At 57.0% G+C, this 15,713-nt stretch overlaps 1 protein-coding gene across 1 annotated transcript in view; it reads right to left on the bottom strand.

Moving 5' to 3' along the window:
• The window catches only part of LOC120372874 (coronin-7-like), a 176,262-nt gene that overhangs the window by 104,141 nt on the left and 56,408 nt on the right, over positions 1-15,713 (bottom strand). Inside the window, exons 8-9 of the mRNA XM_039490329.1 lie at positions 3,579-3,665; positions 1,642-1,724 (exon numbers count right to left, since the gene is read on the bottom strand). Coding sequence (XP_039346263.1) covers positions 1,642-1,724; positions 3,579-3,665 — 170 coding nt within the window. The remainder of the gene's footprint in view (positions 1-1,641; positions 1,725-3,578; positions 3,666-15,713) is intronic.

Below are 15,713 nucleotides of genomic sequence, written 5' to 3'. Positions count from 1 at the left end.
CCGGGACCCAGGACAGGAGGCACTGGAGGTTTGCCCCCTGGGTCCCAGGGAGCAACGTGACATGGGGCATGCAGAGAAGATGTTATCCAGTGCTGCCCGAGCAGGAAGTACAGGGGAGCCGGGAAGCCCCCCCCCCCCTTTGTGTCAGTATCCCCTTGACATTGCAGCAAGCAGAGACTGGCGTCATTCACCGGGCGCTGCGGCACTGGGCCTGTCCTCCCCTGGCACCTGTGTCCTATTCATTACCTGCCTCTAGTGCCAGCACTGCCAGGCCTGCCTTTAGTGCCAGCATTTCCCCCACACCCCTCCCCGGCATTGCCACACCTCCCCCGGCACCAGCATATCTCCCGGCATTGCCACACGTCCCCCGGCACCCGCATCTCCCCCACGTCCCTCCCCAGCATTGCCACACCTCCCCCGGCACCAGCATCTCCCCCGGCATTGCCACACCTCCCCCGGCACCCGCATCTCCCCCACGTCCCTCCCCAGCATTGCCACTCGTCCCCCAGCACCAGCATCTCCCCCGGATTGCCGCATCTCCCCCACGTCCCTCCCCAGCATTGCCACACCTCCCCCAGCACCAGCAACCCCCCCAGCATTGCCACACCTCCCCCGGCACCAGCATCTCCCCCGGCATTGCCACCCCTCACTGTCATCAGCATCTTGCCATGCCCCTCCCCCAACACTGCCACGCCTCCCCCGGCACCCGCATCTCCCCCACGTCCCTCCCCAGCATTGCCACACGTCCCCCAGCACCAGCATCTCCCCCAGCATTGCCACGCCTCCCCTGGCACCTGCATCTCCCCCATACCCCTCCCAGGTATTGCCACGCATCCCCTGGCACCCGCATCTCCCGCACACCCCTCCCCTGACACTGCCACGCCTCCCCTAGCACCAGCATCTCCCCCGGCATTGCCACCCCTCCCCTGGCACCAGCACCTCCCCCACTCCACCCCCCAATCTCCGCTCCTCACCCCACACAGCCAGGCGTTGCCAGGGGAGGGAAAGCGATTGCACATCTGGAGCACTAGGGGCGGGTCAGTGAAGGGGGCTGGGAGCATTTCCAGTGGGCAGCCAGCATCCGTTCATACCCAATGCCAGCAATGCCAAAGTTACAAGCCACCGCGCGCATTTTCACTGCCTCTCACGGCAGAGGGCTCTGGACACAGGGGTGGACTGTTGGCCTGGCTAACACCACGCCCAGAGTCTGCTCAGGCCCCTTCATGGGCTGCACCAACCATCTTCTGTGCCCCCCTAACCTCAAGGGTTCAACACCAACCCAACATCTCCTTCCCCTCCCTGCTCTGATCCCAGATCTCCCATCTGGGACACCCAGCTCCAGGGCCTGCCATGGGCCCAGCCTGCTTCCCGCAGCTCCTCCAACCTTTGTGCCCCTTTCCAGCCCAAGCGTCTGTGCTTGGAGGAGCTCTGCCCCCAGGCCCGGAAAGGGGCAGGCAGCCTTGTTACAACGGGCAGCTGCAGCCTGGCACGTCTCACTGGGAACATCCCTCCTGGCTCGGCCAGATGCAAACCCAACCCCACATGGCACAGACCAAGCTCAGAGCCCCCCACGCCAGTAACTGTCAGCAGCACGGCCCCTCACGCCACCCCCAATGCTGGGACCGGGGGCCGCGCTCCTACCCTGAGGAGGTGTCCAGCGCGAAGGAGACGAGCGAGCTGCTGAATCGCCGTGTGTCCCACAGCTTCACCTCACGCTCCCTCATCTGCAGAAGCAGAAAGACACATGCTTATTGGTCGTGTACATGTACGCACACACACACACACACGGCCAGGTGCTGGGCTCCAAGCCGCGGTGCTTTGGGGGCAGTACCAGCGGCTGCTGCAGCCAGAGGCAGCAATGAGGCGGCCCCAGAGGCACAGCCAATCCCTCGTGGGATACACGGCGCAGGGGTTTGTGCCCATGGCTCTGAGGCCCCTGCGGGCGGCCCAGTGAGATCAAACCAGACCCCTTCCGCGCTGGGGAGTGGCTCCCCCAGCCGTTTGGGGTTTTCCCTCTCCCAGGCCCACATGCAGGCGTGAGCAGCCGCCACAGAAGCTGCAGGCTGAATGGCGGTTGGCTTTGAGGAGCAAGGACTAGAGCCGGGGGGCTGCAGGGCAGGGGCTTTCATGCTGAACCCCCAGCAAGGGGACACAAGTGGGAGCCTTTTTGTGGGGTGAGACACCAGGGAACCACCCCCACGCAGGACTCAAAAGCAGCAAGTTCTGGACAAAAGTGAACATGGGTGACCCCAGTGAATCCTGGGACGGGCTATGCTGTGGGGAACCCTGGGCTATGCTGTGGGGGGAGCAGGCAGTGACAGCATGCAATCCTCTTTCCCTTTCTGAAAGGGACAGGCAGCCTGGGCAGGCAGTCATGAACCTCCCCCCAAGGAGAGGGGACCCCAATATGTACTGCATTCAGGGGAACGTGCTCCCTAGACAGCGAGGCCTTTGCCTGGAACCCTCTCCCTGCATCTTCCACGGCACGTGGCAGGCTCAGCCACCCATCAGGCACTGTTCCAAGGGGAATCCATCCCCGTGGAGTGCACTGGCGGAGAGGCAGATACCAAAGAGTGAAGCCCTGCGGCTCCTGGCCATCTTCAGTGCAGCACTCAGTGGTGCCGAGGATGGGCAGTGGGGTCAGAGGGGCTGGGGGAGCCGAGAGGTGATGGAGGCCGACTCCAAGACGTTTCTCTCAAGCCTGCCCTGGCTGCTGCTTCAGTGGGCACTGGTGAGCCTGCTCCCCCAGGCTCGCTGCTCGCTTGCATGCCACAGGACAGGATTAACTATTCCCAATGGCCTTTGTCGCTTTCCCTAGCTCCACCCCACTGCCCAGAGGGCAAAAATATGGGCACGGTGATGGGTCAGCAGCTGTCGCGGGAGCGCTCAGATCCCAGCACGCAGGCTGCGTCCAGAGTAACCCCCCGGCACGTGGCCCTGCAAGCGAACGGCAACACGCTCTGAGCTCAGGGGCTTTCACTTGCACGTGGCCACTGGGGACGGAGCTCAGTACTAGCTCCCCGCTCAGCGCACCCTGCTCCAACGCAGCATGGGCTCGGCCATGCTAGCCCTTCCCACGAGTCTGCTCCTGGTGTACTCCAAGCACCGCAGCTCCGCACTGCGGCATATAGCAGAAGCAGGCAGCGCAGGGGAGCTGGGCTCGGTGTTATCTAGCCCTGCTCAGAGCCCTAGTCTCCCTCAGATCTGCAGGTTCAAATCCTGGCAGGGTCACCTCATCTCCTCATTCTCCCCAGGTGGCGGGAGCTCCAGGCAGCCCCTCGGAGGGGAAATGACAAAGTGTCGGCCTGGCTGTTCTACTTGGCCGCTACCACTGCCAGGGAACTTGGAAAGCCCAGGAGGTGGGCGCAGCACTCTGCCAATATTGCACTTGCTCTCGCTCCATTCAAGATGTGGTGGGCGAGCTGGCCTCCCCTACAGAACCAGCTGGCCCTTAGGGGAGGGACGTACAGAGTGACCGGCGGGACCCATGGCACCATCTGCACAGGAGTGAGGCGGTGGAAAGCCGCAGTGAAGGAACAATCCTAGCTAAGGGCGCTGGGGCGAGCAGAGGGCAATACCTGGCTGAATCCTATGGAGAGGACATAATCGCTGGCGTTCATCCAGAGCAGCCTGGAATCCTTGTTGTTTTCGTGACCCTGGATGCTCTGAAAAACACAAAGGAGACCCAACGATCACTGTTTGCACAGCACTAGGGGTGTGCACAGCCTGGCAGAGCCGCTCTGTGCAGTGACTGAAAAGGGCACCTCTGGGTCTTTCCGGGACTCAGTTACACACGAGTTTGATCTGCCAGCCCTGCATAATCTGGCTGGGAACCAAGAGCCAGGCCAGGTTCCTCACGTCTCGCTGAGCCCCAGTAATGAAGTCTCTCCCGTGACCTTCACTGGGTTTGCACACATGTCGCTGAGCTCAGCAAGCAATGCCGCTGCTGCTGCATGAAGTGGACCAGATCTCAGCTCCTTCCCCCAAACCGGGCTGGCCGCGCAGGCCCACAGGAGCACTAACAGCACAGCTCTGGGCCAGTTTGTGCCACAGGAAGGGGCCAGTTTCACACAGTTACTTTTCCGAGCAGAAAGTCGCTGGCCAGTTTAATATGCCCTATTCCCAGCGACAGGAGCACAGCTGGGCGCAGCAGGGCTGGGAAACGCTACAGCCCCCACTCTGCACCTTGTCATCTCTGGTCGTGCCGAGGGGAGGGGAGCACTGGCAGAAGGCTATGCCACGCTGGCAGTGCAGTCACACAGCCGTGCCGCCCCCGCCCAGGGACATCTCCAGCCAGAGCAATGCCAGCCAAGGCAGCGCAGTGAGGTAGGGAAGAGAGGAGCTCGTTTCATCCTAGGACTTTGCAGATGGTCTCTTAGCCCAGCCCAACACAAAGGCCTTTTCTACTCAGTCAGCCCCAACACACACTGGGCCCCAGGCATGTCCAGAAGCTTCCAAAACCCTGTTCAGCCCCCTACAGCCACGGAGGTGGGTGGGGGGGGGAGAATCTGAGCAAAGGCCAGAGAGTCGGGAACCCCTGCGTCCCAGTCCTGACTTGCTGTGGCTTTGAGTAAAGCACAACCTCTGTGCCTCAGTTTCCCCAGTCAAATACCATTGGCCTAGCTCGCAGGACCGGCGAGGGCTAATGTCTGCATAGTGCTTTCAAGATGAAAAGCCTGAGTTCAAAAGCCTGGTTCTGCTCTGAGAAATGACTACGTGAAATGGCCCCTTCCCGCTCGCTTGTGCACGCACCAGCTCCCCTGCCCACCAACGCACCCGAAAACAGCTGTCTGCTTTGTCCCCCTGTTGGCTCTGCAGGGCCAGCCTGGCTCTGGGGGTGGCTGGAGTCTCTAGGGCTGGCAGAGGCAAAGCCAGCTCAGCTGGTGCATGAGGACGGGCAGCTAGAGCGCTCCAGAGTTCTCCCCTGCGGCACCTGTGCAAACCAGGGGCATGGCTTGGGCTCACAGGTATTAGGGCAGCTCCCTGGGGATCCCAGGCCACAAGGAGGGCCCCTCCACGCCCTGGCGGAGACCGCTTCTGCTTACTGCCAGCTGAGCCCACTCGATCCAGAGGCAGTGAGACGCAGACACCCTCCCATCCCCCCTGCCCCCGCCATTTCCAAAAAGTCCCTTTCCAGAGGAAGGGCAGAGGATTAGCTCTCGTTAACCAGCTCTGGCTGGTTGCCACTCGGCAGACAGCCCCCAGCTGGGCCCTGAGGTTAGCGGCGTTCCAGCGGGGCGGATCAGCTGGTGCCCACCCCCATTACGCACCAGACGCTGGTTTCCTAGACGCTTATTGAGAAAGTTCCAGTTGTAAAAAACCCCAAACCACTAATGTTTTAAGCGCGTCAGGGAAAAGCAAAGGCCCCTGCCAGGGCTAAGCTGGGAATGCAACTTCAGAAAGCTCCAGACACCAGAAGAGCTCATTCTCTCCCCGAGAGCTCCCAGGTCTGAACTAGCAATTAACTAAGAGGCCGGCACGGCTCCATGTCATTACACCAAGCGGGCAGCGGGCAGGCGCCGTTCAAATCCACCAGCCCCGCTCAGGCTGGGGCCATCATCTCTCCCAAGCTCCCCTGGGCTGGGCGTGGTCCATGGCTGTGTGGAAATGCCAGTGTGGCAGGAAGTGGGTTGGCGCTCTTCCACCCAAACCAGCTCCTGGACACAGCGTCCCAGGGCTGTGCTGCGGTGGGCCACGGATCACTCAGACGCAAGGTAGAGGTCACGAGTGCCAGTGCTCAGAGGAGATCCCAGGGCCGACTCCGTCTGCAAGCTGCCCAGCGCTAGGGCCTGCGGCCCGAAGGAATCCCGGCTCAAGGAGTCCATTCGGCCTCCCTGCGCTTTCAACTGGACACAGAGCTGCCCAGGCATTAGCTCTGCTGAGAAACGGACCTGCCCTTTCAGCGCGGCTAATGCCAGCTCTGGCAGGGTTTGCAATGCTGGGGGCACCAGCACAGAGCTGGAAATCTAGCACAATCGTCTATCCCTGATAGACGTGGTGATCGCTGATAGACGTGGTGTTAGAAACCCAAGTGGTGCCAGCAGTACCCTACGCTGGGGCTCCCGATACTGCTAGCATCGGCATTGGCAAATACAACTCTGCCTAGACACTGCAGGATGGCGAGTCAGGCCCTGGGTTGAGCACAGAGCTGGCAGCAGGAGAGCTGTGCCCTGGAACCTAAGCCCCATAAGTGGCTGCTGCTGGCCCCCCTGGCAGGAAGCCAGGGAGCAGCTGGGCTCTGGGGGAAGGAGCTGCTCTCGGCTTGTTCTGTTTGCAGTGGAGGGGGACTGATCACATCTTCAGTGATGCGCAGAACTAGACACTTCCACGGCTTCCCCCTGCCATTACCCCAGTCACCTACAGCAGCCCATGGATTGGGTCAGGGGCTCAGTATTAGCCCTGGGCACGGGCACAGCAGCATCCTGTATGGCACCATGTGCCAATGCTATGGCATCGCACAGGAAGGAAGCAGGCTAGTGACGCTGCTCCGAGAGGGGAGCCCACACAGATCCTTAGATCCACTGGCACAAACAGAACAGAGATCCCACCTCCCCCTTGCAGAGACTGAGTGCAAAGCCAGGGAGCCACTCCACGCTGCATGGCTGTACAAGGTTGGAGTGCCCAGGCCTGGCGTGCACCATGGGACAGCACGGCCAGCCAGCAGGTGTAGGGACCATGGGCCTCCAGGAGGTTGGGGCGTCCTACAGACTTACAGGCTAACACACGGCAGAGATTTCATTTCCCAAGAGAACAGCTTCTGCCTACAAAGGTGTTCCCAGCTTAGCCACTTCCCCAGTGTCTCGGGGAGCCACAGGCATCCATCACCCCAAGAAGCCACGAGCAGTGGTAAGCTCATGCTGCCCACCCCTGTGCTGCCCCACACTGGACACAGTGAGCTGCCCCAGTGAGCATGGCTGTGTCCTGGTCTCCCTTGGGTCCCACACACAGCCCTTGTCACGTTATTGACTTGAACTGGGACCGTATAGAACATGGTTGCAACCAAGGTCCTGTAGTGGCACCAAATCTTGTATAAAGGGGTCAAATGACGTGTTTAAGACAAGGTTATGGTTTGCTGGTTAGGATTATGCTGTCTATATGTGTGTATCAATTTTATAGTTGAAGTTATGAATATTGGCTCTATACTGCCTGTATTATGCTATGATTCTGGGAAACATCCCAGACAAGTTGGTGTTAGATCTGCCTAGCCTGCTTGATGACCCATTAAGGACCATCAGCTATACAACTGACCCACTGAGAGAAGGCAGATAGTCCTGTATGCAGGAACTTGCCCATGTGACTCCAGACTCCATTTTGCTATAATTTTCCACAGTAAGAACAAAGAGGTGTTCTTACACCTGGAAAAGACCATAAAAGGCTGATGCCTCATCTCCATCTGGTCTTCAATCCTGCTTCATACCTCTGGAGGGACTTTGCTACAAATGGAAGCTCTACACAAAGGACTGAATGACCCATCCAAGCTGTGGATGTACTCCAGAGAATTTGATTTGAACCTGCAGTTTATTCTATCACTGCTACAAGCCTGAACCAAGACTTTGCCATTACTGGATGTAATTGATTCCATTTAACCAATTCTAGCTCTCATCTATATCTTTTCCTTTTATGAATAAACCTTTAGTTTTTAAATTCTAAAGGATTAGCAACAGCGTGATTTGTGGGTAAGATCTGATTTGTATATTGACCTGGGTCTGGGGCTTGGTCCTTTGGGATCAGGAGAACCTTTTTTCTTTCACTGCGGTACTGGTTTTCATAACTATTTGTCCCCATAACGAGTGGCACTGGTGGTGATACTGGGAAACTGGAGTGTCTAAGGGAATTGCTTGTGTGACTTGTGGTTAGCCAGTGGGGTGAAACCAAAGTCTTCTTAGTCTGGCTGGTTTGGTTTGCCTTAGAGGTGAAAAAACCCCAGCCTTGGGCTGTGACTGCCCTGTTTTAAGCAATTTATCCTGAATTGGCACTCTCAGTTGGGTCCTGCCAGAACCAGCATCGTTACAGCCCTGCAATGTGCCGGGGTGCGGTGGAAGCAAACCACACATGTGCTGGTTTGCTCCAGGGCAGTGACACACGGCCCCCACGCCAAGGGAGAGCACAGCTCATCCCACTGAGTTTGCTCCAGTGGATGCTCCATCTGGCCCTGCAGCTCCTCGCCTCACGGGCACTATCCAGCTCTGAGCACTGCCCCCTCGGGTGGCCGACATGCAACCGACTTTAACACTTGCAGCTGCCCTCACGGCTTCCTCCTCTCTCCTGCTGGCCCGGAAAGGCAGAGATGGGAGCAGGCCAGATCTGCAGACAGCACAGGCCTGTGGGCCCTTCCACACTGCCCAGCCACCTCCACCAAACCTGCCTCCCCCATAGCACGCTGGGGCCTCAGGAAACGGGTTCTGGGGAAGGAGGAGGATTGAGAGCAGGAGTGGGAAGGGGACAGGGTAACCTGCTGCGTATCCAGCGAAGGCCTCGTGTTCTCTCTGGAGCATGGGCCATAGTGCCCGGGGAGCACCCACACTCTGCCGTGGCGACCCCAATGCATGCAGCTCACTGCTGCCTGGGATGCTCAGCGGTGGCCTGCTCCCAGCCCTCACTCCCCAGCCGATGGCGTGTGCCCATTCAGCAAGGAGGCCAGGCTCAGTGACTGTACTGGTCCTCTTAGAATCCATGAACAAGCAGCAGAACAGGGCCGAAGCCGGAGAGCCCGAGGGCTCCTGCAGAACCCAGCGCAGAGAACCTGGGCAGCCCCACGACACCCCTCCAGAGCCCGCTCCCCTGTCCACCCCACATGGGATCTTCACAGACCCAACAGACACGCTTCCAGCCCTGGTAATGCAGAAATGCTTTGCCTCCCGAGCGCCTTCCCTCAAGCACTCTGCAAAGGGGGGTTGATCCCAGTTTTCATACTCGGGAACACTGAGGCATGGGGTGGGTGCACCCTGCTAAGGTCACACAATGGTAGCAGCAGAGCCTGGGACAGCAGGCAGCCTGGTGGGGGGGCTGATACAAATGCCCAGCCATCATACCCCAGTGTGACACACCTCTCTTCCAGAGACGAGGGGAAAGCACACCGACAGCCGGTCACATCACCAGTGCAGAGGGGACTGGCTGCTGCCACTCTTCACCCACTGAGCCCCAATCTGCACCCACTGAGTTATAACGTCAAAGCCAGAGGCTGAACTTCAAGGAATCCTACAGCCACCAGGGGAGCAGCGCCCCTGCAAGAGCCCAGCTGCGATGACAGCAGGTTTGGGCTTTGAAGACCCGAGGTGCTGAGTTCGGAGCTGTGCCTCCTCCCCAGGTCCCCGTCCCAGTGGTGACGTTTCACAGCACGTGGGCTCAGTGTTCTCCGTAGGATCCGCAGTGCTAGGCACAACCGACCCCAGAGCCACTCAGACCACTCGGCAAGTTCATTGACAGCGAGATCCTTCCCTTCTGGGAATCCCAGGCACTGAAGCTCCCTGCATGGGCTGGCTGAGGGTTCATGGTTAACAACCGCTCCAATGTCACCAGACCCAGAGCGCCTGTGACAGGGTGCTACACTGAAACAAAGGCCGTTCCGGAGCTCCCCTGGGCTGCACTAGTCTGCATGCTCAGCACTGCCAATTCCAGCACCCCGTGAGCCTCGAGGTGGATGCAGCAGCCAATGGGAGGCTCTGGCACCGCTGCCCTGTTGAATGAGGCGGGTGTGATACATAGCAGATGCTCAGCTGGATAGACAGCTGGGACCCTGCCAGCGCCCTTATGGCTCTCTCATGTGACCCAAAGGGGCCAGTCCAGTAGGAGTCATGAGGAACTGGCCCCAGGTGGACGCTCAGATCCGGATCCCGGTGCACAGGGAGCTGGGGGGAGGAGTGTTCCTGAGGACGAAAGGGGCCCTTCAGAGGTGACGAGCAGGATAAACTGCACAGCTGGTAGCACGGACAGTAGTCATACGGCCTAGCAAGGGGCTCCAAAGCCCGCCCTCCAGCAGGGCTGTGGGGCTGGGTGAAGGGCTTGTGAGTCCTGGGACCGGGCAGGAATTCCTAGAGGACAGGTCTGTTGCAGACTGCGTGCAACGCGAAGGGATGAACCCACTGGCACTGGCAGGCTAGGAGATGGTGTCACGGAGTCCCTGGGCGATGCTTTGGAACTGCTCCCCACAAAGCCAGTCAGGACTTTGGGGAGCCTCCTCTCCCTCAGAGCAGACTGTCTTCAGGGCAAGAAGCTCACACGGCTTCACCTCCTGGGTCTCTCCTTGGAGCCAGGGGCGGCAGCGCGCTGCGCCGGGCAGCTCCTGGGGGCGGCATTTGGGCCCCGTCATGAGGCCCGCGCTGCATGCCTGCGGGTCCCCACCCGAGGACGGACGAGCGCCCGGCAGTCATGCCTGCGGCGGGTCGTCCCTCTTCGCGCTGCCGGTTGAGCCCGCAGGCATGACGCGCGGTCCAGTCGAGCGGGAAGAGGGGACCCGCCGCGGGACTGGGGAAGGGCGGCGCAGCGCTCCGCGCTGCTTGGGGCAGCCTACTTTGTAGAGCCGCCCCTGCTTGGAGCATTCAGCACATGCCCCTCCGTGCGCTTCCCACAGCGAGTCCGCCCAGGCGGGGTCCTGGGGAAGCCAGAGGGTCCTGCACGCACCCGCACTTCGCTTCGCAGACAGATGTGACTCGTAGCCAGCCAGTAAAACAGAGGTTTATTAGATGACAGGAACAGTCTAAAACAGAGCTTTTAGGTACAGAGAACCAGACCCTCAGCCGGGTCCATTCTGGAGCCCAGCGAGGTAGATACCCACGTCTGCCCTCACTTCCCGTCCCCAGCCAGCCCCAAACGGAAACCCCCTCCAGCCCCTCCTTTCTGGCCTTTGTCTCTTTCCTGGTCACCCGATCTCTTTGTTCTCCCACACCTTTAGCCATCCCCTTGCAGGGGGGAAGGGCCCGGGCCATTAATTGCCACGGAGACAGAATGTCGGCCAGAAACTGAGGCACCCACACAGTATTCAGAGGAAACATTAAGAACAGTCCCACTTCATCACAGATGGGAAAGGGGCAAGCCAGGGAGGGAGCTGTTCACTCCAGGAGAGAGAGATTTTTGGAAGGAGAGAGGCAGCAAGCGGCCCCTTGTGTTATTAAACCAGGAGGGGGCCTACAAGGGGAAACAGACAAGCAAGAACTTCCATGTCCATGGCCTAAGGAGTAAGAGGGTGATTAAAGGGGCAGGGCTGGCCCCTTGGGAGGCCCCCTCCCACCCCATTAGACACAGATCCTCCAGGTGGGGGCACACAGGCAGATCAGTTAGGCCCAATGGTGAGTTTGTTTCATTAGAAAGAACAACACATCCAGACTAATCTGAAGGGAAGGGGGTTTCTGCTCAACAGCAGCAATGATGGTTTGGGGCTCTTTTCCCTCGGGGGGGGAAACCTGGAACCAGGGATTTCCCTACACCTGAACTCCCCCCCAACCCCCAGTGGTTAACTAGTTACCATCAACTCGCAGTGTTGCCAATTTAGTCGTTTTCCAGCTAGATTGAGGTGTTTTAATTTTCTAGTTGGAAAACAATTCCATTTAGTTGGTGGTTGGAAATCTGAACTGAAATGGAAACATTACTACACACTTTAAAAGCAGATATATGATCAAATACGTGTATCTGAAAAAGCATAATAGGTTTGAAAAGTCTGAGCAAAGACAAGCTTCCTCACACAGCTGTGTTTGTTCTGACAGTATCGGAGCGTTCGTTTCGGCAATGCTGGCCGACCTAATCGTTTCAAATGATGATTTATAAACAACAATAAATCATCAGAAATTCAAATGCTGGTGTTTATTGCTGTTTTATGATGTTTAAAATGTGGGGCCGAGAGGTAGCGCCAAATCACCTTGCCAATGAAAACGTATGAAGCTGGCCACAGAGTGAGCTTAGCTCCTCTTTTGTTAGTGAAATTCCATGACAGTTTATGCACATATAGAAGGAATTAACATAATTTCTTGTTCTTGGGACAACTAGATTAGTATGTTTTAGGGACTTGGCTCCAGAATGCTAGATTTGTGACTGGGAAACTTATATCAATATACGTTTCCTGGGAGGCCCAGGTTTTTAAAATGCATTATTTGCCATGGTCGTTATCTCGTTTCGGTGCTATCTCGAGAGGTCGTTAGCTCAGGGAGTTTCTGTCCTAAACATTTTTATTATATTATAATTAATTTTTCACAAGTCAATTTAAATTAAATACATTTTAAACATTTTTTGTTTTAGAAATCGAAAACTGTCATGTGTTTTTCAAATTATTAGTTTGGTGTCATAAAGCCCGCCCCTACCTTTGTCCTCCTGGTCTCACCTCCCCCCCACTCCCCCAAATTCAAACACCCCTTCTCCCATCAATTCCTGGGGAAAATGCTGCCTGGACCCAGCCCCCGGGGATCAGAACAATACACTGGCTGTGAACGGGCAGGGACTCGGACCATTCTGGCCAAGGCACTACAGTGACCAGCGTAGATGCAGCCGGCAAGAGGCAAAGGAGATGGTCGGCTTCCTAGCAGTGCCCCTTCTCTACCCCAAAGGTCTCTAAAGCACGCTCAGGGTCTCAGAGGTGGGACCTCCGTACTGCACAGAGACGACGCCCTAGGGAAATAGAAGGACAGTGAAAGGAGATTTGTTTCTATCCATATTTTCCCCAGTGAGCATTTCACATTGGGTAGGGGGGGGTGGGGGAAAATCAACCCCCCAAATTACATCAATTGGGAAATGCTGGCACAGTCCCTGGAAAAAATCATGGAGCAGGTCCTCAAGGAATCAATTCTGAAGCACTTAGAGGAGAGGAAAGTGATTAGGAATAGTCAGCATGGATTCACCAAGGGCAAGTCAGGCCTGACTAACCTAATTGCCTTCTATGATGAGATAACCGTCTCTGTGGATGAGGGGAAAGCAGTGGATGTGCTATTCCTTGACTTTAGCTTTTGATACGGTCTCCCACAGTATTCTTGCCGGCAAGTTAAAGAAGTATGGGCTGAATGAATGGACTATAAGGTGGATAGAAAACTGGCTAGATCATCGGGCTCAACGGGTAGTGATCAATGGCTCCATGTCTAGTTGGCAGCCGGTATCAAGCGGAGTGCCCTAAGAGTCAGTCCTGGGGCCGGTTTTGTTCAATATCTTCATTAATGATCTGGAGGATGGCGTAGATTGCACTCTCAGCAAGTTTGCAGATGACACTAAACTCGGAGGAGTGGTAGATACGCTGAAGGGTAAGGATAGGATCCAGAGGGACCTAGACAAATTGGAGGATTGGGCCAAAAGAAATATGATGAGGTTCAACAAGGACAAGTGCAGAGTTCTGCACTTAGGACAAAAGAATCCCATGCACTGCTACAGACTAGGGACCGAGTGGCTAGGCAGCAGCTGTGCAGAAAAGGATCTAGGGGTTACAGTGGATGAGAAGCTGGATATGAATCAACAGTGTGACCTTGTTGCCAAGAAGGCCAATGACATTTTGGGCTGTATAAATAGGAGCATTGCCAGCAGATCAAGGGACGTGATCATTTCCCTCTATTCGGCATTGGTGAGGCCTCATCTGGAGTACTGGGTCCAGTTTTGGGCCCTGCACTACAAGAAGGATGTGGAAAAATTGGAGACAGTCCAACGGAGGGCAACAAAAATGATTAGAAGGCTGGAGCACATGACTTATGAGGAGAGGCTGAGGGAACTGGGATTATTTAGTCTGCAGAAGAGAAGAATGAGGGGGGATTTGATAGCTGCTTTCAACTACCTGAAAGGGGGTTCCAAAGAGGATGGATCTAGACTGGTCTCAGTGGTACCAGATGACAGAACAAGGAGCAGTGGTCTCAAGTTGCAGTGTGGGAGGTTTAGGTTGGATATTAGGAAAAACTTTTTCACTAGAAGGGTGGTGAAGCACTGGAATGGGTTACCTAGAGAGGTGGTGGAATCTCCTTCCTTAGAGGTTTCTAAGGCCTGGCTTGACAAAGCCCTGGCTGGGATGATTTAGTTGGTGTTGGTCCTGCTTTGAGCAGGGGGTTGGACTAGATGACCTCCTGAGATCCCTTCTGTCACGGAGTGTGGGCGAGTCAAGGCCCTGCCCCCCCAGCTTCCTGTGATTGACTCTCAGCCAGCCAGTAAAACAGGAGGCTTATTTAGACGACAGGAACACAGTCCAAGACAGGCCTTGCAGGTACAGACAACAGGACCCCCTCAGTTAGGTCCATCTAGGGGGCCAAGGAGGCCAGAGCCGCATTGGGAGACCAGAGCCCCATCTGGGCTCCCCTCCATTCTCCCAGCCAGCTCCAAACTGAAACTCCCTCCATCCGTCTCACTCAGCCTCCCTCCGGCTCCTCCCCCACCCTTTGTCCAGTTTCCCAGGCAGAGGTGTCACCTGGCCTCCAACCCCCTTCCTGGTTCTCATGTTACGTGCTCAGGTAGCCTCCCTCAAGGAAAGTCTCCCATCCCCAATGCAGACAGTCCCAGCAAAACTCCCCTGCAACCTTCCCAGGCCAACACTCCCCACTCAGCATTCAAAGAACACATTAAGAACATTCCCAGTTCGTCACACCTTCCAACCCTGTATTCTATGATTCTAGGGCCTCATGTTCCCGCCTGCGCTCTGGGCCAGGCTCCCTGCTCAGCCTATGTCTGCAAGAATGCCCCAGGGTCACCCCTGCTGCAGGCCACAGCAGTTGCACAGGCAAGGCGCATCACGTGGCCAGATGCGGCCCTCAGCTCAGAGAAGAGAAGCAGGGGGCACTGCGGTAGCATTTCAGAATTCAAAGCTCTCCATTTCAGAGTGGTCAGTTTGTCCCTGAATACAGGTCCACTTTCCGCAGACACTTTTCACAAAAACATTTTATTCAAAACCCAGTCAAGATAGAAAGTCTCTGGCTAGGCCTAGCAGCCGGCAGCTCTCCAGGGACAGATGCCCTTGTCTGATCCCAGTAAGGGGCCAGCGCAGCTGAGAGCGTGCGAGCTGGATTGCGTAGCAGAACTGCCCAGGCCGTTCCCACTGCAGTGACCCTGCCCAGGCCAAGCCAATCCACCCTTTCAGCACAGGCCAGATCAAAGGGACCCTTCACTGCCATGTCAACTCTATTGCACTTCAGACACAGGATCTCATTTTAGCAGTGGAGTCTCTTTAACCAGGCCTCAGTGCTCCCCCCATTCGAGACTCACGCCTCGGTTCAGGCCAGAGCAGTCTAATGCCCCCCCACACACTCTGCTCTGCTGCGACTGGAGCCTCAGGCGTGTGGAGAGGAGAGTGGGGTTAGCACCTCTGCATGGACCAGAGGGAAGGCCATTAACACCCTGCCGTGTCTGACTCCATAAAGAACAGGTGTGTGGAGCGTGCGGAATGGCTGGAAAAGTGATTTCACGGAAACGGCTCTTCTGAAGCCGCGAACTGCTTCACGGGGCTGGCGCTGGAGCAGGGATGGAGGGACAGCTCAGCCAGCAGCTCCCGATTGTCCTGCTGCTTGCTCAGCACCCCGGCAAGAGGGGAAGCAAGAGAATAAGGTGCTTTGATCCAGTTTGAGCATGTGACGATGCACCCACCCCTCCAGGAGCATAGGAGGGCCAGGCCCTGGCTCAGCGAGGATCCTGTGAGCACTGCGATGGGAGCAGGTCAGGAAGGGAATGGGACAGAGTCAGCCAATCTCTCCCACCATGAGCACCACTCTTACTAAAGAGCAAACTGCCTTTGCGGGAGTGGGGTCAGAGATCCAGGGCTGGGGGAGAAG

The sequence above is a fragment of the Mauremys reevesii genome, linkage group 10 (genome assembly GCF_016161935.1).
Source record: "Mauremys reevesii isolate NIE-2019 linkage group 10, ASM1616193v1, whole genome shotgun sequence".
Classification (NCBI taxonomy): Eukaryota; Metazoa; Chordata; order Testudines; family Geoemydidae; genus Mauremys; species Mauremys reevesii.
The sequence above is the reverse complement of the archived record's forward strand: the minus strand, read 5'-3'. Positions and strand labels throughout refer to the sequence as shown.